We start from the raw sequence: 23,337 nt of genomic DNA on the forward strand, positions 1-23,337 counted from the left end.
CTAAAATATGGCACAAAGTAAAACAAATAAAGCTCACGGTAACTTACATTTCCATAGAATTCTTCGTCATCTTCAGCCATTGCTGGTAAATATGCTGTGAGTTTTGGAGGAGTCTGGAGGTGGAGGTCTTTCCACGTGATGCCATCAAAGAATGAATGGGCCTTGAGGGGACTAAAGCCCCCCATTTCTTCACAGCCTAATCGTTTAATAGGGTCTAGGACCTATTTACAAGGCAAGTGAAAGAGAATATTCACAAAATGATTTTACTGTAATGGAAAAGTGTTCAGGTCTGATTGTAAAAAGAGACACTCAAACATAAAACACCAGATTGTATTTATGGATAAAAAAAATAGGTACAAGCGGTTTGGAGCTGATCACATTCAGAAAACCGACGCTGGCCTTTCGAGCAGTGTCGGGATTCCAGTGACGGTATTTCAACTGCTGGGATCCCGACTGGATCCCGGTACAAGCTAGTACTGCTAGAGGTATAAAAGAATATTTTGTACATTGTACCACAGTTGTTGCTAAACAAAAGATCAATTCACAAATACTCCTAAAACAATGTCCATATCCAAAACATGAATAAAACCACAATGTAAAAATTGGTGCCTGATCGGTTCTATATTCAACAAAATGTTTTACTTTTTCTTATTTTCAGATGTTTATGGCAAAAAGGGATGAGGACATATATTTGTAAACTGTTCTTGTTCACTCTGAAAGATGACTATCTATATGATATATAACAATATACAAGCAATAGTGTTTCTATTGCTTGTATATTGTTATATATCATATAGACAGGGTCTTCAATATGCAACAAATGTAAAACATGCAGAGTAACATTTTTTTCTATGTTGCACTGGGAGAAAAGCCAATTTGCAATGATAGGCTGATATAAATGGCCTGATAGCACGGATGGTCATTATCACGCTATTCAATTAAAGGCTGTTTTTACTGGCTGAAAAAAGAACTTGTGATCGTGGGATAACACATGGGATCCAGAATAAGTTCTCGATCCCACGTGTTATTGCGGCTCCGATGGCTGCTTATCGCAGGTTATGCTTCGGGTTTCTTAGGAACCTGAAGCATAATCCCCAATAAGTGCCACGTATTGGGGCTAATTGGATAGCCCCGGATGAATCCATTACCTGCGGTAAATTACTGCAGCTAATTGGATACAGCCTTATATCGGTATTAGCAGTTACAGATTTCTGCAGGATTTTTTTTTTTTATGGATTAATAGTACTGCCCGTGCACTGTCTGATATTTACAGTGAATTTTAATGTATATTGAGCTACAAGGACCAGATCAAACAATGGGATGACCTATCCTAGATTAAAAAAACCCCAAAAAACTACAAGGTTTGTCAAGTTGCACAAAAAATATCTGCATTCCATTGATAATACATTCTAGTATACTCAAGGGACGGCATTTCTTGTACCACTTGGAAAACCTTGTATTTTGATTAAATGTATGGGTGTAATATAAAAACTTTCAGATACATTTAAAAGGTGTTCGGTTCCAGCAACCAGATCACTTGGGCTTGCGGCTGCATCTGAAAGAGTGGCTAATGACAGCAACACTGGGCAACTGCAGTCACCGTCTGAGATTTATGGTATACCAGAATGGGATTATGGGTTGTTTTGGGAAAGTTTGGATCATTATTTGTCAGATGCTGGGTACAATGAATAAAAATCTTGGTGATACAGTCACTGGAATGACACATAGGGCTAGAGTTACAAAGCAGCAGCTTTTGCAGACTGATGTTTTCTGGTGCGTCCATGAAAATTATAGCATAACATTAAATGCAAAGTGCGCTGTGTATAGCACTTAATATGTTTGCTACTGTAAATTTTCCAGGTCAAATCCACAGACCAAAGTCTGTAGTGTTTGACAGAAACGTGAGATGTACATGATTACATAAATCTCCAACACTGGTAATTCCATTACACAGTTCAAAAGATGGCATTAACTTATATATTGATCCATTTAAATATATTACCCAATCAAATGGGATGTAGTTATGTGACCGCCGGTGACATTACCGACAGCTAAATCCTGCACCCCTTTAAATGCCGACTAGCAGGGACTATTCCCACTTGGGTATCCGTTCACATGGTCGACAGTCATTAGGTCGACCACTTTTGGTCGACATTGACATGGTCGACATGGACACATGGTCGACACATGAAAATGGTTGACACATGAAAGGTCGACACATGAAAAGGTCGACATGAGTTTTTTAACTTTTTTTTCTTTTGGGGAACTTTTCCATACTTTACGATCCACATGGACTACGATTGGAACGGTAAAGTGTGCCGAGCGAAGCGGTAGCGGAGCGAAGGCACCATGCCCGAAGCATGGCGAGCGAAGCGAGCCATGCGAGGGGACGCGGTGCACTAATTGGGGATCCCAGTCACTTTACGCAAAAAACGACACCAAAAAAAGTTACAAAACTCATGTCAACCTTTTCATATGTCGACCTTTCATGTGGCGACCATTTTCATGTGTCGACCATGTGTCCATGTCGACCATGTCAATGTCGACCAATAGTGGTCGACCTAATGACTGTCGACCATAACATGGTCGACCATTCATACCGGAACCTCCCACTTGTGGGTGTCCACGACACCCATAGAGTGGGAATAGAACCTGTGGCGAGCACAGCTCGCCTCCGAGCCCGCAGCATGGCGAGCGCAGCGAGCCCGAAAGGGGCTTTTTACACTTGCCCCCCCTGCCGGGATCCCGTGGTAGGTATGCTGACCGCCAGGACACCCAGCGGCGGTAACGCATACCCAACCCAATCAAATAATGTGTATTCTTAAAGATAAATAAAACAAAAAAATACCAGAAGTTTTTCTACAAGGTCTTTAGCTCTAGGGAAGAATTTCTCTGGGAAGTCATACTCCAGCTTGATTATCTTTTGAAATATAAGATATTCGTTTCTGCAAGAAAGAATAAATATACAATGTAAACAAGACAGCAAACAACCCACATCCCCACACACAAACTGTGACAACACTGTGACAGATGCTAGGATCAAATGTGTAAAAGGAATTAATCATTTCTCCCATTATTTTAAAGTGTCATGGTAAACTCTTACCCAGCTCTGAAAGGTGGTAATCCAGCTACCAATTGATAGATAATACAGCCCAGAGCCCAAAGGTCCGAACTGAAAAAGAAAAAGAGAAAATAACATGCATGCACTATATCAGTTAACAAAAATCACTTTCTAAAACATGGTGTACATTTAGAATTTGCTGATCATTTGATTACGCAGTTTAATAGAAAAAATAAGATTTTAAACCTACAGGTAAATCTTTTTCTCCTGGTCCGTAGAGGATACTGGGGACTCCGTAAGGACCATGGGGTATAGACGGGCTCCGCAGGAGACATGGGCACTATAAAGAATTTTAGAATGGGTGTGCACTGGCTCCTCCCTCTATGCCCCTCCTCCAGACCTCAGTTAGAGAAACTGTGCCCAGAGGAGATGGACAATACGAGGAAAGGATTTTGTTAATCTAAGGGCAAGATTCATGCCAGCCCACACCATCCACACCGTATAACCTGGAATATACGCAACCAGTAAACAGTATGAACAATAACAGTATCAGCTAAAGACTGATCTCAACTGTAACATAACCCTTATGTAAGCAACAACTATATACAAGCCTTGCAGATTTTGTCCGCACTGGGACGGGCGCCCAGCATCCTCTACGGACTAGGAGAAAAAGGTTTACCGGTAGGTTTAAAATCTTATTTTCTCTTACGTCCTAGAGGATGCTGGTGACTCCGTAAGGACCATGGGGTTTATACCAAAGCTCCAGACCGGGCGGGAGAGTGCGGACGACTCTGCAGCACCGACTGAGCAAACGCAAGGTCCTCATCAGCCAGGGTATCAAACTTATAGAACTTTGCAAAAGTGTTTGAACCCGACCAGGTAGCTTCTCGGCAAAGCTGTAAAGCCGAGACGCCTCGGGCAGCCGCCCAAGAAGAGCCCACCTTCCTAGTGGAATGGGCCTTTACCGAATTTTGTAACGGCAATCCTGCCGTACAATGAGCCCGCTGAATCGTGTTACAGATCCAGCGAGCAATAGTCTGCTTCGAAGCAGGAGCGCCAACTTTGTTGGCTGCATACAGGACAAACAGTGCTTCTGTTTTCCTAACCCGAGCCGTCCTGGCTACATAGATTTTTAAGGCCCTGACTACATCCAGGGACGTGGAATCCTCCAAGTCATCCGTAGCCACAGGCACCACAATAGGTTGGTTCATATGAAATGAAGAAACCACCTTAGGCAAAAATTGAGGACGAGTCCTCAACTCTGCCCTATCCACATGGAAAATCAAATAGGGGCTCTTGTGAGACAAGGCCGCCAATTCAGACACCCGCCTTGCAGATGCCAAGGCCAACAACATGACCACCTTCCAAGTGAGAAATTTTAATTCAACCGTTTGAAGAGGTTCAAACCAGTGAGACTTCAGGAACCGTAACACCACGTTAAGGTCCCTTTACAAAAGTCTGGACTTCCAGGAGAGAAGCCAATTCCTTCTGAAAGAAAATAGACAGGGCCGAAATCTGTACCTTAATGGAGCCTAATTTTAGGCCCATATCCACTCCTGTCTGTAGAAAGTGGAGAAAACAGCCCAGATGGAAATCTTCCGTAGGAGCCTTCATGGCTTCACACCAAGATACATACTTCCTCCAGATACGGTGATAATGTTTCGCCGTCACCTCCTTCCTAGCCTTTATCAGAGTAGGGATGACTTCCTTCGGAATACCTTTCCCAGCTAGGATTCGACGTTCAACCGCCATGCCGTCAAACGTAACCGCGGTAAGTCTTGGAACACGCAGGGCCCCTGTTGCAACAGGTCCTTCCTGAGAGGAAGAGGCCACGGATCTTCTGTGAGCATCTCCTGAAGATCTGAATACCAGGCTCTTCGAGGCCAATCTGGAACAATGAGTATGGTTTTCACTCTTTGTTGTCTTATGATTCTCAATATTTTTGAGAGGAGAGGAAGAGGGGGGAATACATAGACCGACTGAAACACCCATGGTGTCACCAGGGCGTCCACCGCTACTGCCTGAGGGTCCCTTGACCTGGCACAATACCTCCAAAGCTTCTTGTCGAGGCGGGACGCCATCATGTCTATGTGAGGAATTCCCCAAAGACTTGTTATTTCTGTAAAAACTTCTTGATGAAGTCCCCACTCTCCTGGATGGAGATCGTGTCTGCTGAGGAAGTCTGCTTCCCAGTTGTCCACTCCCGGAATGAAGACCGCTGACAGAGCGCTTACGTGATTTTCCGCCCAGCGAAGAATCCTGGTGGCTTCCGCCATTGCCACACTGCTCCTTGTCCCGCCTTGGCGGTTTACATGAGCCACGGCTGTGACGTTGTCTGAATGAATCAGAACCGGTAGGTCGCAAAGAAGATTCTCCGCTTGTCTTAGGCCGTTGTATATGGCCCTCAACTCCAGTACATTGATGTGTAGACAAGCCTCCTGGCTTGACCATAGCCCCTGAAAATTTCTTCCTTGTGTGACTGCTCCCCATCCTCGGAGGCTCGCGTCCGTGGTCACCAGAATGCCGAACCTGCGACCCACTAGAAGGTGAGCACTTTGCAGCCACGACAGGAGAGACACCCTGGCCCTGGGGGACAGGCTTATCTTCTGATGTATTTGTAGATGGGACCCGGACCACTTGTCCAGGTCCCACTGAAAAGTCCTTGCATGAAACCTGCCGAAGGGGATGGCCTCGTAGGCTGCCACCATTTTCCCCAGAACACGAGTGCATTGATGAACAGACACTCTTTTTGGTTTTAGCAGGTCACTGACCATGTTCTGTAGGTCCCGGGCTTTTTCTATCGGGAGAAAAACCCTCTTCTGATCCGTGTCTAGAATCATGCCTAGGAATGATAGTCGAGTCGTTGGAATCAATTGTGACTTTAGCAGATTGAGAATCCAACCGTGTTGTTGTAGCAGTCTCAGGGAGAGCGACATGCTCCTCTGCAATTTATCTCTTGATCTCGCTTTTATCAGGAGATCGTCCAAGTACGGGATAATTGTGACTCCCTGCCTGCGCAGGAGCACCATCATCTCCGCCATCACCTTGGTGAAAATCCTCGGAGCCGTGGAAAGCCCAAATGGCAACGTCTGAAACTGGTAATAACAGTCCTGTACAGCGAATCTCAGGTACGCCTGATGAGGAGAATATATGGGGACATGAAGGTATGCATCCTTTATGTCGAGTGACACCATAAAATCCCCCCCTTCCAGACTGGAGATCACAGCCCGGAGCGATTCCATCTTGAATTTGAACTTATTCAAGTACAGGTTTACGGATTTTAGATTTAAAATGGGTCTGACGGAGCCATCCGGCTTCGGGACCACGAACAGGGTTGAATAGTACCCTTTCCCCTGTTGGACTAGGGGAACCTTGATAATCACTTGCTGTTGACACAGCTTTTGAATTGCAGCTAACACTACTGCCCTCTCTGGGGGAGAAGCTGGCAAGGCCGACTTGAAAAATCGGCGAGGGGGAACCTCTTCGAATTCCAGTTTGTAGCCTTGGGATACAATTTCCATCGCCCAAGGATCCACGTCTGACAGAACCCAGACATGGCTGAAGAGTCGAAGACGTGCCCCCACCGGTGCGGACTCCCTCAGTGGAGCCCCAGCGTCATGCGGTGGATTTAGTAGAAGCCGGGGAGGACTTCGGCTCCTGGGAACTAGCCGGAGCAGGTGCTCTCTTCCCTCTACCCTTACCTCTGGCGAGGAAAGATGAGCCCCGACCTCTTCTGGACTTATGCGACCGAAAGGACTGCATCTGATATTGTGGAGTTTTCTTTTGCTGTGGGGGAACAAAAGGCAAAAAAATAAGAATTTACTTACCGATAATTCTATTTCTCGTAGTCCGTAGTGGATGCTGGGCACTCCGTAAGGACCATGGGGAATAGCGGCTCCGCAGGAGTCTGGGCACATCTAAAGAAAGCTTTAGGACTACCTGGTGTGCACTGGCTCCTCCCCCTATGACCCTCCTCCAAGCCTCAGTTAGGATACTGTGCCCGGACGAGCGTACACAATAAGGAAGGATTTTGAATCCCGGGTAAGACTCATACCAGCCACACCAATCACACTGTACAACTTGTGATCTGAACCCAGTTAACAGCATGATAATAGAGGAGCCTCTAGAAAAGATGGCTCACTACAGCAATAACCCGAATTTTTTTGGTAACAATAATTATGTACCAGTATTGCAGACAATCCGCACTTGGGATGGGCGCCCAGCATCCACTACGGACTACGAGAAATAGAATTATCGGTAAGTAAATTCTTATTTTCTCTGACGTCCTAGTGGATGCTGGGAACTCCGTAAGGACCATGGGGATTATACCAAAGCTCCCAAACGGGCGGGAGAGTGCGGATGACTCTGCAGCACCAAGTGAGAGAACTCCCGGTCCTCCTCAGCCAGGGTATCAAATTTGTAGAATTTTACAAACGTATTTGCTCCTGACCAAGTAGCTGCTCGGCAAAGTTGTAAAGCCGAGACCCCTCGGGCAGCTGCCCAAGATGAGCCCACCTTCCTTGTGGAGTGGGCATTTACAGATTTTTTGGCTGTGGCAGGCCTGCCACAGAATGTGCAAGCTGAATTGTACTACAAATCCAACGAGCAATAGTCTGCTTAGAAGCAGGAGCACCCAGCTTGTTGGGTGCATACAGGATAAACAGCGAGTCAGATTTCCTGACTCCAGCCGTCCTGGAAACATATATTTTCCGGGTCCTGACAACGTCTAGCAACTTGGAGTCCTCCAAGTCCCTAGTAGCCGCAGGCACCACAATAGGTTTGGTTCAGGTGAACGCTGAAACCACCTTAGGGAGAAACTGAGGACGAGTCCTCAATTCCGCCCTGTCCGAATGGAAAATCAGATAAGGGCTTTTTCAGGATAAAGCCGCCAATTCTGACACGCGCCTGGCCCAGGCCAGAGCCAACAGCATGACCACTTTTCGTGTGAGATATTTTAACTCCACAGATTTAAGTGGGTCAAACCAATGTGACTTTTGGAACCCAAAAACTACCTTGAGATCCCAAAGTGCCACTGAAGGCACAAAAGGAGGCTGTATACGCAGTACCCCTTTAACAAACATCTGAACTTCAGGGACTGAAGCTAGTTCTTTTTGGAAGAAAATTGACAGAGCCGAAATTTGAACCTTAATGGACCCCAATTTCAGGCCCATAGATACTCCTGTTTGCAGGAAATGTAGGAATCGATCCAGTTGAATTTCCTCCGTCGGGCCTTACTGGCCTCGCACCACGCAACATATTTTCGCCCAATGCGGTGATAATGTTTTGCGGTTACATCCTTCCTGGCTTTGATCAGGATAGGGATGACTTCATCCGGAATGCCTTTTTCCTTCAGGATCCGGCGTTCAACCGCCATGCCGTCAACGCAGCCGCGGTAAGTCTTGGAACAGACAAGGTCCTTGCTGGAGCAGGTCCCTTCTTAGAGGTAGAGGCCACGGATCCTCCGTGAGCATCTCTTGAAGTTCCGGTTACCAAGTCCTTCTTGGCCAATCCGGAGCCACGAATATAGTGCTTACTCCTCTTCATCTTATCAATCTCAGTACCTTGGGTATGAGAGGCAGAGGAGGGAACCCATACACTGATTGGTACACCCACGGTGTTACCAGAGCATCTACAGCTATTGCCTGAGGGTCCCTTGACCTGGCGCAATACCTGTCGAGTTTTTCCCAACGGTTTATAATCATGTGGAAGACTTCTGGGTGAAGTCCCCACTCTCCCGGGTGGAGGTCGTGCTGAGGAAATCTGCTTCCCAGTTGTCCACTCCCGGAATGAAAACTGCTGACAGTGCTATCACATGGTTTTTCGCCCAGCGAAGAATCCTTGTAGCTTCTGCCATTGCCCTCCTGCTTCTTGTGGCACCCTGTCTGTTTACGTGGGTGACTGCCGTAATGTTGTCCGACTGGATCAACACCGGCTGACCTTGAAGCAGAGGTCTTGCTAAGCTTAGAGCATTGTAAATGGCCCTTAGCTTCAGGATATTTATGTGAAGTGATGTCTCCAGGCTTGACCATAAGCCCTGGATATTCCTTCCCTGTGTGACTGCTCCCCAGCCTCGCAGGCTGGCATCCGTGGTCACCAGGACCCAGTCCTGAATGCTGAATCTGCGGCCCTCTAGAAGATGAGCACTCTGCAACCACCACAGGAGGGATGCCCTTGTCCTTGGTGACAGGGTTATCCGCTGATGCATCTAAAGATGCGACCCGGACCATTTGTCCAGTAGGTTCCACTGGAAAGTCTTGCGTGGAATCTGCCGAATGGGATTGCTTCGTAGGAAGCCACCATTTTTACCCAGAACCCTTGTGCATTGATGCACTGAGACTTGGTTCGGTTTTAGGAGGTTCCTGACTAGCTCGGATAACTCCCTGGCTTTCTCCTCCGGGAGAAACACCTTCTTTCTGGACTGTGTCCAGGATCATCCCTAGGAACCGAAGACAAGTCGTCGGAACCAGCTGCGATTTTGGAATATTGAGAATCCAATCGTGCTGCCGCAACACTACCTGAGATAGTGCTACACCGATCTCCAACTGTTCCCTGGATCTTACCCTTATCAGGGAATCGTCCAAGTAAAGGATAACTAAAATTCCCTTCCTTCGAAGGAATATCATCATTTCGGTCATTACTTCAGTAAAGACCCGGGGTGCCGTGGACCATCCCTACGGCAGCGTCTGAACTGATAGTGACAGTTCTGTATCATAACCTGAGATACCCTTGGTGAGAAGGGTAAATTTTGACATGAAGGTAAGCATCCTTGATGTCCCGAGACATCATGTAGTCCCCTTCTTCCAGGTTCGCAATCACTGCTCTGAGTGACTCAATCTTGAATTTGAACCTCTGTATGTAAGTGTTCAAAGCTTTTAGATTTTAAAATCGGTCTCACCGAGCCGTCTGGCTTCGGTACCACAATAGTGTGGAATAATACCCCGTTCCCTGTTGCAGGAGGGGTATTTAATTATCACCTGCTGGGAATACAGCATGTGAATGGCTTCCAAAACTGCCTCCCTGTCAGCGGGAGACGTCGGTAAAACAGACTTTTGGAAACGGCGAGGGGAATACGTCTCGAATTCCAATTTGTACCCCTGAAATATTACCTGAAGGATCCAGGGGTCTACTTGCGAGTGAGCCCACTGCGCACTGAAATTCATTGAGAACGGGCCCCCACCGTGCCTGAGCTTGTAAAGCCCTAGCGTCATACTGAGGGCTTGGCAGAGGCGGAAAAGGGTTTCTGTTCCAGGGAACTGGCTGATCACTGCAGCCATTTTCCTCTCCCTCTGTCACGAGCAGAAAAGAGGAACCCTTTTGTCCGCTTGCCAAACAGGACTGCGCCTGATAATACGGCGTCTTATTTTGAGAGGCGACCTGGGGTACAAACGTGGATATCCCAGCTGTTGCCGTGGCCACCATGTCTGAAAGACCGACCCCAAATGTCCCCTTTTTTAAGGCAATACTTCCAAATGCCGTTTGGAATCCGCATCACCTGACCATTTTACTGGTAGAATTGGACAACGCACTTATACTTGATGCCAGTCGGCAAATATTCCGCTGTGCATCATGCATATATAGAAATGCATCTTTTAATTGCTCTATAGGCAATAATATACTGTCCTTATCTAGGATATCAATATTTCCAGTCAGGGAATCCGACCACGCCAACCCAGCACTGCACATCCAGGCTGAGGCGATTGCTGGTCGCAGTATAACACCAGTATGTGTGTAAATACATTTTAGGATACCCTCCTGCTTTCTATCAGCAGGATCCTTAAGGGCGGCCATCTCAGGAGAGGGTAGAGCCCTTGTTCTTACAAGCGTGTGAGCGCCTTATCCCCCCTAGGGGGTGTTTCCCAACGCACCCTAACCTCTGGCGGGAAAAGGTATACTGTCAATAACTTTTTAGAAATCATCAATTGTTATCGGGGGGAAACCCACGCATCATCACACACCTCATTTTATTTCTCAGATTCAGGAAAACTACAAGTAGTTTTTCCTCACCAACATAATACCCCTTTTTGGTGGTACTCATATTATCAGAAATGTGTAAACATTTTCCTTTGCCTCAATCATGTAACGTGTGGCCCTATTGGAAAACACGGTTTGTCTCTTCACCGTCGACACAGGAGTCAGTATCCGTGTCGGCGTCTGTATTTGCCATCTGAGGTAACGGGCGCTTTAGAGCCCCTGACGGCCCATGAGACGTCTGGACATGCACAAGCTGAGTAGCCGGCTGTCTCATGTCAACCACTGTCTTTTATACAGAGCTGACACTGTCACGTAATTTTCAACAGTACATCCACTCAGGTGTCGACCCCCTAGGGGGTGACATCACTATTACAGACACTCTGCTCCGTCTCCACATAATTTTTCTCCTCATACATGTCGACACAAACGTACCGACACACAGCACACACACAGGGAATGCTCTGATAGAGGACAGGACCCCACTAGCCCTTTGGGGAGACAGAGGGAGAGTTTGCCAGCACACACCAGAGCGCTATATATATATATACAGGGATAACCTTATATAAGTGTTTTCCCCTTTATAGCTGCTGTATTATTTATACTGCGCCTAATTAGTGCCCCCCTCTCTTTTTTAACCCCTTTCTGTAGTGTAGTGACTGCAGGGGAGAGCCAGGGAGCTTCCCTCCAACGGAGCTGTGAGGGAAAATGGCGCCAGTGTGCTGAGGAGATAGGCTCCGCCCCCTTCTCGGCGGCCTTATCATCCGTTTTTCTGTATGTTCTGGCAGGGGTTAAATGCACCCATATAGCCCAGGAGCTATATGTGATGCATTTATTTTAGCCATATAAGGTTTTTATCGATTTATTGCGTCTCAGGGCGCTGCCCCCCCCAGCGCCCTGCACCCTCAGTGACCGGAGTGTGATGTGTGCTGAGAGCAATGGCGCACAGCTGCGGTGCTGTGCGCTACCTTATCTGAAGACAGGACCGTCTTCTGCCGCCGATTTTCCGGACCTCTTCGCTCTTCTGGCTCTGTAAGGGGGCCGGCGGCGCGGCTCCGGGACCCATCCAGGCTGGACCTGTGATCGTCCCTCTGGAGCTAATGTCCAGTAGCCAAGAAGCCCAATCCACTCTACAAGCAGGTGAGTTCGCTTCTTCTCCCCTTAGTCCCTCGATGCAGTGAGCCTGTTGCCAGCAGGTCTCACTGAAAATAATAAACCTAAACTAAAACTTTCACAAAGAGCTCAGGAGAGCCCCTAGTGTGCACCCTTCTCGTTCGGGCACAGAGATCTAACTGAGGCTTGGAGGAGGGTCATAGGGGGAGGAGCCAGTGCACACCAGGTAGTCCTAAAGCTTTCTTTAGATGTGCCCAGACTCCTGCGGAGCCGCTATTCCCCATGGTCCTTACGGAGTGCCCAGCATCCACTAGGACGTCAGAGAAATAAGATTTTAAACCTACCGGTAAATCTTTTTCTTGTAGTCCGTAGAGGATGCTGGGACTCCGTAAGGACCATGGGCACTTTAAGAAAGACTTTGACTCTGGGTGTGCACTGGTTTCTCCCTCTATGCCCCTCCTCCAGACCTCAGTTAGAGAACTGTGCCCAGAGGAGATGGACAGTACGAGGAAAGGATTTTAGTCAATCCAAGGGCAAGATTTATACCAGCCACACCAATCACACCGTATAACTTGTGTTAAACTAACCAGTTAACAGTATGAAAAACAACATAGTTTTGGTCCAAAACCGATTAAACTATAACATAACCCTTATTTAAGCAATAACTATATACAAGTCTTGCAGAAGTAGTCCGCACTTGGGACGGACGCCCAGCATCCTCTACGGACTACGAGAAAAAGATTTACCGGTAGGTTTAAAATCTTATTTTCTCTAACGTCCTAGAGGATGCTGGGACTCCGTAAGGACCATGGGGATTATACCAAAGCTCCCAAACGGGCGGGAGAGTGCGGATGACTCTGCAGCACCGATTGAGCAAACAGTAGGTCCTCCTCAGCCAGGGTATCAAACTTATAGAACTTTGCAAAGGTGTTTGACCCCGACCAAGTAGCAGCTCGGCACAGCTGTAGTGCCGAGACCCCTCGGGCAGCCGCCCAAGAAGAGCCCACCTTCCTAGTGGAATGGGCCCTAACCGATTTTGGTTAACGGCAATCCTGCCGTAGAATGCGCCTGCTGAATCGTGTTACAGATCCAGCGAGCAATAGTCTGCTTTGAAGCAGGAGTGCCAACCTTGTTGGCTGCATACAGGACAAATAGTGCTTCTGTTTTTCTGACTCTAGCCGTTCTGGCCACGTAAATTTTCAAAGCCCTGACCACATCCAGGGACTCGGAATCCTCCAAGTCACGCGTAGCCACAGGTACAACAATAGGTTGATTCATATGAAAGGATGAAACCACTTTAGGTAGGAATTGAGGACGAGTCCGCAATTCCGCCCTATCCACATGAAAAACCAGATAGTGGCTTTTATGTGATAAAGCCGCCAATTCCGAGACTCGCCTAGCCGAAGCCAAGGCTAGCAACATGACCACCTTTCAAGTGAGATATTTCAACTCCACTGTTTTGAGTGGTTCAAACCAATGTGACTTAAGGAAACTTAACACCACGTTAAGGTCCCAAGGCGCCACCGGAGGTACAAAAGGAGGCTGAATATGCAGTACTCCCTTTACAAAAGTCTGTACTTCAGGTAGAGAGGCCAATTCCTTTTGAAAGAAAATAGATAAGGCCGAAATCTGAACTTTTATGGAGCCTAATTTTAGGCCCAAATTCACTCCAGTTTGCAGGAAGTGAAGGAGACGACCCAGATGGAAATCCTCCGTAGGAGCATTCCTGGCCTCACACCAACAAACATATTTTCTCCATATTCGGTGATAATGTTTTGATGTCACGTCCTTCCTAGCCTTTATTAGCGTAGGAATGACCTCATCCGGAATACCTTTTTCCGCTAGGATCCGGCGTTCAACCGCCATGCCGTCAAACGCAGCCGCGGTAAGTCTTGGAACAGACAGGGCCCCTGCTGCAGCAGGTCCTGTCTTAGAGGAAGAGGCCACGGATCTTCTGTGAGCAATTCCTGTAGATCCGGATACCAAGTCCTTCATGGCCAATCTGGAACAATGAGGATTGTTCTCACTCTTCTCGGTCTTATTATTCTCAACACCTTGGGTATGAGAGGAAGAGGAGGAAACACATAGACCGACCGAAACACCCACGGTGTCACCAGGGCGTCCACAGCTATCGCCTGAGGATCTCTTGACCTGGCGCAATACCTTTTTAACTTTGTGTTGAGACGGGACGCCATCATGTCTATTTGGGGCAGTCCCCACGGACTTGCGATCTGCGCGAAGACTTCCTGATGAAGTCCCCACTCTCCCGGATGCAGGTCGTGTCTGCTGAGAAAGTCTGCTTCCCAGTTGTCCACTCCCGGAATGAACACTGCTGACAGTGCGCTTACATGATTTTCCGCCCAGCGAAGAATCCTGGTGGCTTCCGCCATTGCCACCCTGCTCTTTATTGTCGCCTTGTCGGTTTACATGAGCTACTGCGGTGACATTGTCCGACTGAATCAGAACTGGTTTGTCGCGAAGTAATGCCTCCGCTTGACGGAGGGCGTTATATATGGCCCATAACTCCAGGATGTTGATGTGGAGACAAGTCTCTAGACTCGACCAAAGACCTTGGAAATTTCTTCCCTGTGTGACTGCTCCCCAACCTCGGAGACTTGCGTCTGTGGTCACCAGGATCCAGTCCTGAATGCCGAACCTGCGACCCTCTAGGAGGTGAGCACTCTGCAGCCACCACAGGAGAGACACCCTGGCTCTGGGGGACAGGGTGATCAACTGATGCATTTGTAGATGTGACCCGGACCACTTGTCCAGTAGGTCCCATTGGAAGGTCCTCGCATGGAAACTGCCGAAGGGAATGGCTTCGTACGATGCCACCATTTTCCCCAGGACTCGAGTGCAGTGATGCACTGACACCTGTTTTGGCTTCAATAGGTTCCTGACCAGAGTCATGAGCACCTGAGCTTTTACCATTGGAAGAAAAACCTTCTTCTGGTCTGTGTCCAGAATCAAGCCCAAGAAGGTCAGACGCGTCGTAGGAACCAACTGTGACTTCGGGATATTGAGAATCTAGCCGTGTTGCTGTAACACCTTCAAAGACAGAGACACGCTGTCCAGTAACTTCTTCAGAGATCTCGCTTTTATGAGGAGATCGTCCAAGTATGGGATAATTGTGACCCCTCGCTTGCGCAGGAGCACCATCATTTCCGCCATTACCTTGGTGAAAATCCTCGGGGCCGTTGAAAGCCCAAATGGCAACGTCTGAAATTGGTAATGACAATCCTGTACAGCAAATCGCAGGAACGCCTGATGAGGAGGAAATATTGGAACATAAAAGGTATGCATCCTTTATGTCCAGGGAAACCATAAAATCTCCCCCTTCCAGGCTGGCGATGACCGCCCTGAGCGATTCCATCTTGAACTTGAACTTCCTCAAGTATAGGTTCAGGGATTTTAAATTCAAAATGGGTCTGACCGAACCGTCCGGTTTCGGAACCACAAACAGGGTTGAGTAATAACCCTTTCCTTGCTGCAGTAGAGGAACCTTGACCACTACCTGTTGAAGATACAATTTTTGTATTGCATTCAACACTAACTCCCTCTCTGAGGGAACCGCCGGTAGAGCCGATTTGAAAAACCGGCGAGGAGGCACCTCTTCGAATTCCAGCTTGTATCCCTGAGAAACAATTTCTATTGCCCAGGGATCCACCTGTGAATGAACCCAGATGTGGCTGAAAAGTCGAAGACGTGCCCCCACTTGAGCGGACTCCCCCAGTGAAGCCCCAGCGTCATGCGGTGGATTTTGCAGAGGCAGGGGAGGACTTCTGTTCCTGGGAACTAGCTGTGTGCAGCTTTTTCCTCTGCCCTTACCTCTGGCAAGAAAGGACGATCCTCGTACTCTTTTGCTTTTATTCGAACGAAAGGACTGCATTTGATAATGAGGCGCTTTCTTAGGCTGTGAGGGAACATAAGGCAAAAAATTCGATTTACCTGCCGTAGCTGTGGAGACTAGGTCCGAGAGGCCTTCTCCAAATAACTCCTCACCTTTGTAAGGCAAAGACTCCATATGCCTCTTTGAGTCGGCATCACCCGTCCACTGTTGGGTCCATAAGACTCGCCTAGCAGAAACAGACATAGCGTTTATTCTGGAACTTAGCAAACAAATGTCTCTTTGAGCATCCCTCATATATAACGCAGCATCTTTTATATGCCCAATGGTCATTAAAATGGTATCCTTATCTAGGGTCTCAAATTCCGTAGATAAGGAGTCTGTCCAGGCTGCGACAGCACTACAAACCCAGGCCGACGCCATTGCCGGTCTAAGAATTGTACCTGAATGTGTGTAAATGGACTTCATGGTAACCTCCTGTCTTCGATCAGCAGCATCCCTGAGGGTAGCCGTATCTTGGGATGGCAGCGCTATCTTTTTTGATAAACGTGTTAATGCCTTGTCCACCTTAGGAGAAGACTCCCATCGTATCCTATCCGTTTGCGGGAAAGGATACGCCATAAGAATCCTTTTGGGAATCTGCAGCCTCTTGTCTGGAGATTCCCAAGCCTTTTCGCACAGCTCGCTCAGCTCATACGAGGATGGAAAAGTGACCTCAGGCTTTTTCTCTTTATACATGTGTACCCTCTTGTCAGGGACAGGGGGTTCCTCTGTGATATGCAAAACATCTTTTATTGCAATAATCATATATCGAATGCCCTTAGCCACTTTTGGCTGTAATTTTGCCTCCTCATAGTCGACACTGGAGTCTGAATCCTTGTCGGTATCTGTGTCCATTATTTAGGACAATGTGCGCTTCTGAGACCCGGAAGGTCCCGGTGACACAGGGACAGGCATGGTCTGACTACCTGACTGTTCCCTAGCCTCCGCCTTGTCTAATCTCTTGTGTAATAAATATACACTAGCACTCAAGACATTCCACATCTCCATCCATTCCGGTGTCGGCGCTGCCGACGGAGATCTGACATTCATACACTCCCCCTCCTCCTTAGGTGAGCCTTCCACTTCATACACGTCGACACACGCGTACCGACACACCCCACACACACAGGGAAGCTCTTATCTGAAGACAGTTCCCCACCAGGCCCTTTGGAGAGACAGAGAGAGAGTATGCCAGCACACACCCCAGCGCTATATAACCCAGGCAAAACACAGAATGTTTCCCCAGTAGCGCAGAAATAACACGTTTTTCACCAATTATGTGCCCCCCCCTCTTGAAAAACCCACTGTCAACTCAGTAAGCAGGGGAGAGTCCGGGGAGCTTCCTCTCAGCGCTGTGGTGTGGAGAAAAATGGCGCTGGCGAGTGCTGAGGGAGAAGCCCCGCCCCCTCGGCGGCGGGCTTCTGTCCCGCTCAAATTATTCAAAAACATGGCGGGGGCTCTTTATATACATGTACAGTGCCCAGCTGTACATGTATATATGTGTTTATGCCATAATAGAGGTTTATATTACTGCCCAGGGCGCCCCCCCTGCACCCTTACAGTGACCGGAGTGTGTGAGGTGTATGGGAGCAATGGCGCACAGCTGCAGTGCTGTGCGTTACCTCAGTGAAGATCACGAAGTCTTCTGCCGCCTTTGAAGTCTTCTTACTTCTCATTCTCACCCGGCTTCTATCTTCTGGCTCTGTGAGGAGGACGGCGGCGCGGCTCTGGGACGAACTCCAGGGTGAGACCTGTGTTCCGACTCCCTCTGGAGCTAATGGTGTCCAGTAGCCTAAGAAACAGGACCTTGAAACTCAGAGAGGTAGGGCTGTTTCTCTCTCCTTAGTCCCACGATGCAGGGAGTCTGTTGCCAGCAGTGCTCCCTGAAAATAAAAAACCTAATTAAAATACTTTCTTAGCAGGAAACTCAGGAGAGCTCCCTGCAGTGCACCCATCTCCTCTGGGCACATTATCAAACTGAGGTCTGGAGGAGGGGCATAGAGGGAGGAGCCAGTGCACACCCAGAGTCAAAGTCTTTCTTAAAGTGCCCATGTCTCCTGCAGAGCCTGTCTATTCCCCATGGTCCTTACGGAGTCCCAGCATCCTCTAGGACGTTAGAGAAAGGTAGATTTACCCGCGGTAGCTGTGGCAACCAGGTCCGCGAGACCTTCCCCAAATAAAACTTCACCTTTGTATGGCAAAACCTCCATATGCTTCTTTGAGTCGGCATCACCCGTCCATTGGCGGGTCCACAGGGCTCGCCTAGCAGAAATCGCCATGGCGTTGGCTCTCGAACCTAGCAGCCCAACGTCTCTTTGAGCGTCCCTCATATATAAGACTGCGTCTTTAATGTGACCTAAGGTCAATAAAATGGTATCCCTGTCTAGGGTATCAAGGTCAGCTGACAAGGTATCTCTCCAAGCTGCAACTGCACTACATACCCATGCCAATGCAATAGCCGGTCTGAGTAAAGCACCCGTATGCGCATAAATAGATTTTAAAGTAGTTTCCTGTCTGCGATCAGCAGGATCCTTGAGGGCTGCCGTGTCCGGAGACGGTAGCGCCACCTTCTTGGACAGGCGCGTTAAAGCCTTGTCCACCCTGGGTGAGGATTCCCAACGTACCCTGTCCTGTGCAGGGAAAGGATATGCCATAAGAATCCTCTTGGGAATCTGCAGTTTTTTGTCTGGAGTTTCCCAAGCTTTTTCAAATAACTCGTTCAGCTCATGAGAAGGGGGAAAGGTCACCTCAGGTTTCTTTTCCTTATACATGCGCACCCTCGTGTCAGGGACAGAGGGGTCATCTGTGATATGCAAAACATCTTTTATTGCAATAATCATATAATGAATACTTTTGGCCACCCTTGGGTGTAACCTCGCATCATCGTAGTCGGCACTGGAGTCAGAATCCATGTCGGTATCAGTGTCTGCTATTTGGGATAGGGGACGTTTTTGAGACCCAGAAGGGCCCTGTGACCCAGTCGAAGCTGTGGATTGACTCTCTGCTTTTAACTTGGACTCTGCTTTGTCCAGTCTCTTATGTAATAAGGTCACATTTGCATTTAAAACATTCCACATGTCCATCCAATCATGAGTCAGCGTTGCCGACGGAGACACCACAATCATCTGCTCCCCCTCCTCCTTAGCTGAGCCTTCCGCATCAGACATGCCGACACACTCGTACCGACACCCCCACACACACAGGGATATAGTTATAAGGAGACAGTTCCCCAATAAGGCCCTTTGGAGAGACAGAGAGAGAGTATGCCAGCACACACCCAACGCCAACTGACACTGGAAACAATTTCCCAGATAATATAGCGCTTTTATATATATAATTTACTGTGTAATACACTCACTACACCTTACAAGTGCCCCCCCCCCCTCTTTTCAGCCCTGTGTCACCGTGTTCAGCAGGGGAGAGACCGGGGAGCCAGCTTCTCTGCAGATCTCTGTGGAGAAAATGGCGCTGGTTAGTGCTGAGGGACCAAGCTCCGCCCCCTCCAGCGGCGGGCTTCGGTCCCGCTCAAAGTATAAAAACTGGCGGGGGATTTATATAATTACTGCCTCTGCAGCCCATAAACTTATACATGCCAGATTTAGAGGTTTTTATTGCTGCCCAGGGCGCCCCCCCTGCGCCCTGCACCCATCAGTGCCTGCTAGTGTGTGCTGTGTGTGGGAGCAATGGCGCGCAGCGTTACCGCTGTGCGCTTACCTCAGGAAAGATCTGAAGTCTTCTGCCGCCTAAGAAGTCTTCTTTCTTCTTATACTCACCCGGCTTCCATCTTCCGGCTCTGTGAGAAGGACGGCGGCGCGGCTCTGGGACGAACGGCGAGGGGAGACCTGCGTTCCGACCCCCTCCCTCTGGAGCTAATGGTGTCCAGTAGCCTAAGAAGCAGAGCCTATCACTTAAGTAGGTCTGCTTCTCTCACCTCAGTCCCACCATGCAGGGAGCCTGTTGCCAGCAGTGCTCCCTGAAAATAAAAAACCTAACAAAATTCTTTTTCAGAGAAACTCAGGAGAGCTCCCCTGTAATGCACCCAGTCTCCTCTGGGCACAGGATCTAACTGAGGTCTGGAGTAGGAGCATAGAGGGAGGAGCCAGTGCACACCCATTCTAAAATTCTTTATCGTGCCCATGTCTCCTGCGGAGCCCGTCTATACCCCATGGTCCTTACGGAGTCCCCAGCATCCTCTAGGACGTAAGAGAAATAACTATCAATCCATAACAGGCACACTGAGATCTTAAACATAGATGGAGCACATTATACACTAGATTCGGATTCAAACGCATCTCTTACCATGTACACAAATGCAGAATTTATGCATACAGCACATGTGCAGAAGTGAATTTACATAGTTTTGCATATATCCGTCCTATTCTGAATCAGACAGCTGGATCTGTCTTTCCATGAAACAATGCCTTTCAGGGAGGGAACTGGGAGGTGAAAACACAATGGCTCTGATCACCGTGACACGTAGGAGTATCATGGGAGTGTGTCAAAAGCTCTGATTCTGACGTGCTGTATCTCTTGTACCCAGCATGGAGCTGGCACAAGTACTGTACACAAACTAATGATGGTTGTAGCGGCCGGAATATAATAAATGGGTGGCACAGCACAGGATTCCACCTGCAGATGCAAACCCCCACTTTGCATGCGACTTATGGACACACACAATTCGGGTAAATTGGTGTTGATTTAAAAAACAAAACGATAGATAGATAGATAGATAGATATAGAGAGAGAGCAAGAAGGTGCAGATTTTAAAAAAAAAATTTAAAAACTTTTTAAAGGAACGTAACAAAAGTTGCTGGTTTTATTTCTGCTCTGCAATTTACCAGCCCTTTTAAAAGGTGCCCAAATCTGACCTTTTCCAAAAAGCTTTCCCCGTGTCTGCATCATTTGTTAATGCATTTTGTATCCATAACCGATCTACAAGTGTGCCTTGTCCTCTCACCCCATTACGATCTACAAGCGTGCCTTGTCCTCTCACCCACTTACATTGTAAGCGTTCTATAGCTTTTGTTTCAGTTTTGAACTGATATTTAGTGATATAAGCATGCGGTTTGAGTCCTTTAAAACAGTTCTATGAAATAATGGAAAAATATTTAAATGTATTGGATAAGTAAATATAGTTGAACAGTGCAAGTCATTTTATCCCACATAAAAATAACGAGCATAATTGTCAGTATGGAGTCTGAGCCTCCTGAAGACAGGACCTTTCATAACATTCTAAAGCCTAGGCTCTTTCTTAAGAGTCTAAAGGTTGTCTGTGCTGACAACAAACCTGGACACTGGATAAGAGGGAGGTATTCAGAGTAATGCCAAATACAAATGTGTCCTCATACATCATTGCTGCAGTCGCGCCAAACAGACGCTCTCAGAGTGCCAGGTCCCGTGAGACTCTGCTAGCGCTCAGCGTATTTTTTGGCAAAAATGCATCTTAGTAGCAATAGAACGGGACTAGAACGCACAAGGAGACTTTGCTGAATAATTTGATATATGACACTTGTATATTGTGTGCAACTAACTCTTTGAATCTGTAAACAAAGTGCTACAATTTAGCAGCTGAGGCTTCTTTCCAATACAAGTTCTGTTCTGTATACAGACTCAGTCGCACACAATACACAAATGTCATATAACAAATGAATCAGCACAGTCTCCTGATGCGTCCTAATAACATCACGTTGCAACGAAGATGCGTTTTCAGCAAAAAAAGATGCCCGAAGTTAGCAGAGTTGCACAAGACCTAGCGGATCACATGCACTAGACATCGCACATTGTATGGCGTATTGAGGATAGATGTATGAGGACGCATCTGTATGTAGAAGATCCATTATCCCTAGAAGCAACTAAATCTAAAGTTCAAGTCAAAGCAATATTAAAGGATACAGCTTAAATATCAGACTTTCTGTCAGACCTTGGAGATAACAGTAAATATTTGCATAGAATTGCCTACATTTGCGTAAGTGTTTTGAGACCATTCACGCAGTTATATGTGAGAAGTTTGAGCTAAACAACAAAATAGATGTGTGCATAGGTAAATTTACAGATAACCTGGTGAATAGGTGTGGTAAAACAACAAAACAGATGTGTACATAGGTAAATTTACAGATAACCTGGTGAATAGGTGTGGTAAAACAACAAAACAGATGTGTACATAGGTAAATTTACAGATAACCTGGTGAATAGGTGTGGTAAAACAACAAAACAGATGTGTACATAGGCAACTTTACAGATAACCTGGTGAACAGATGTTGTATTGTTCAAAAAGCACCTGTAACTATAGCTATTATATTTATTTTTTAAATAACTGACACATCTGGGTTTTTTTTTTTTACTTCTATCAGAGCAACAAGTTGAATCCTCCATTTGTAGACATTGGCACTTTGTTAGTTTTTGAAGATACTTAGAGACATTTGTAACCACAACTTCTGTAGTTATTACGAGATGCGACTGACGCATACAGCTATTTTCCCTGACTTCCCTGTCAAGCTCATGCCACAAGAGCTAAATATACGCTGAAATCTGCTGCTTGTGGCGGCCAGTCCATGAAAGACTAGTACTCCAACGCCCTGTTTATTCCCCAAATAGTTTTTGCATAGCTTAGGAGACCATGGTCTACATGGCCCACTGAACCAGATCCTCACACCCAGGGAAGACATGGTAACTTCATGTGTATGTGAGCTGGTCTTCAGCCATTTTTATACCCCATGCCTGGGAACACTTGTTTTGTTTATTAGCAGCGGATAGGCCAGATAATCATAGCATTACATGTACTATATTATTGTCATCTGTATTTGTTTTGTTAGCTCGAATTAAAATTATTGGAAAAACATTGCACCAATTAAGCGCCTACCACAGGGTATGGCATGAGGTTATAAAACGGTGCTAAACTTTCAAGTTCATTACTACTTGCACACTGCAAATTTCCCACCTCGCCTGCACCCAAATAGCCCCATACCATTAACTTCCTTCACAATGCATGAAAGATGGCATCAAGCACTCCTCCTTACACTGTGCATCTCTCAAACTAAACACCTGAAACGTATGGTGTATACACACGGTGAGATAATTTCTTACGATTTTGACTATATAGTCAAAATTGTAAGAAAAGTTAGTGCAGATCGAAAGGTGAAAGTCACCTTGCGATCCCGATTCGACGAGCATCGCAAGCCTAGATCATACTTGCCTACCTGACCCTCTCCATGAGGGAGAAAATGCTCTGTTCCTGGACTTTCCTGGTAATGTATGACTGCCATCACCTGTGGTGAAACACCTTTTTTATCAATTAACTAGCTCACCA

General features: G+C 47.1%; 1 protein-coding gene across 1 annotated transcript in view; it reads right to left on the minus strand.

The window, feature by feature from the left end:
• PDPK1 (3-phosphoinositide dependent protein kinase 1) overlaps positions 1–23,337 on the minus strand; it is a 215,568-nt gene that overhangs the window by 57,988 nt on the left and 134,243 nt on the right. The window contains exons 8-10 of the mRNA XM_063934575.1: positions 3,104–3,172; positions 2,849–2,945; positions 48–221 (exon numbers count right to left, since the gene is read on the minus strand). Of these exons, the coding sequence (XP_063790645.1) occupies positions 48–221; positions 2,849–2,945; positions 3,104–3,172 (340 nt within the window). The remainder of the gene's footprint in view (positions 1–47; positions 222–2,848; positions 2,946–3,103; positions 3,173–23,337) is intronic.

The sequence above is a fragment of the Pseudophryne corroboree genome, chromosome 7, assembly GCF_028390025.1.
Source record: "Pseudophryne corroboree isolate aPseCor3 chromosome 7, aPseCor3.hap2, whole genome shotgun sequence".
In the NCBI taxonomy this organism is placed as follows: domain Eukaryota; kingdom Metazoa; phylum Chordata; class Amphibia; order Anura; family Myobatrachidae; genus Pseudophryne; species Pseudophryne corroboree.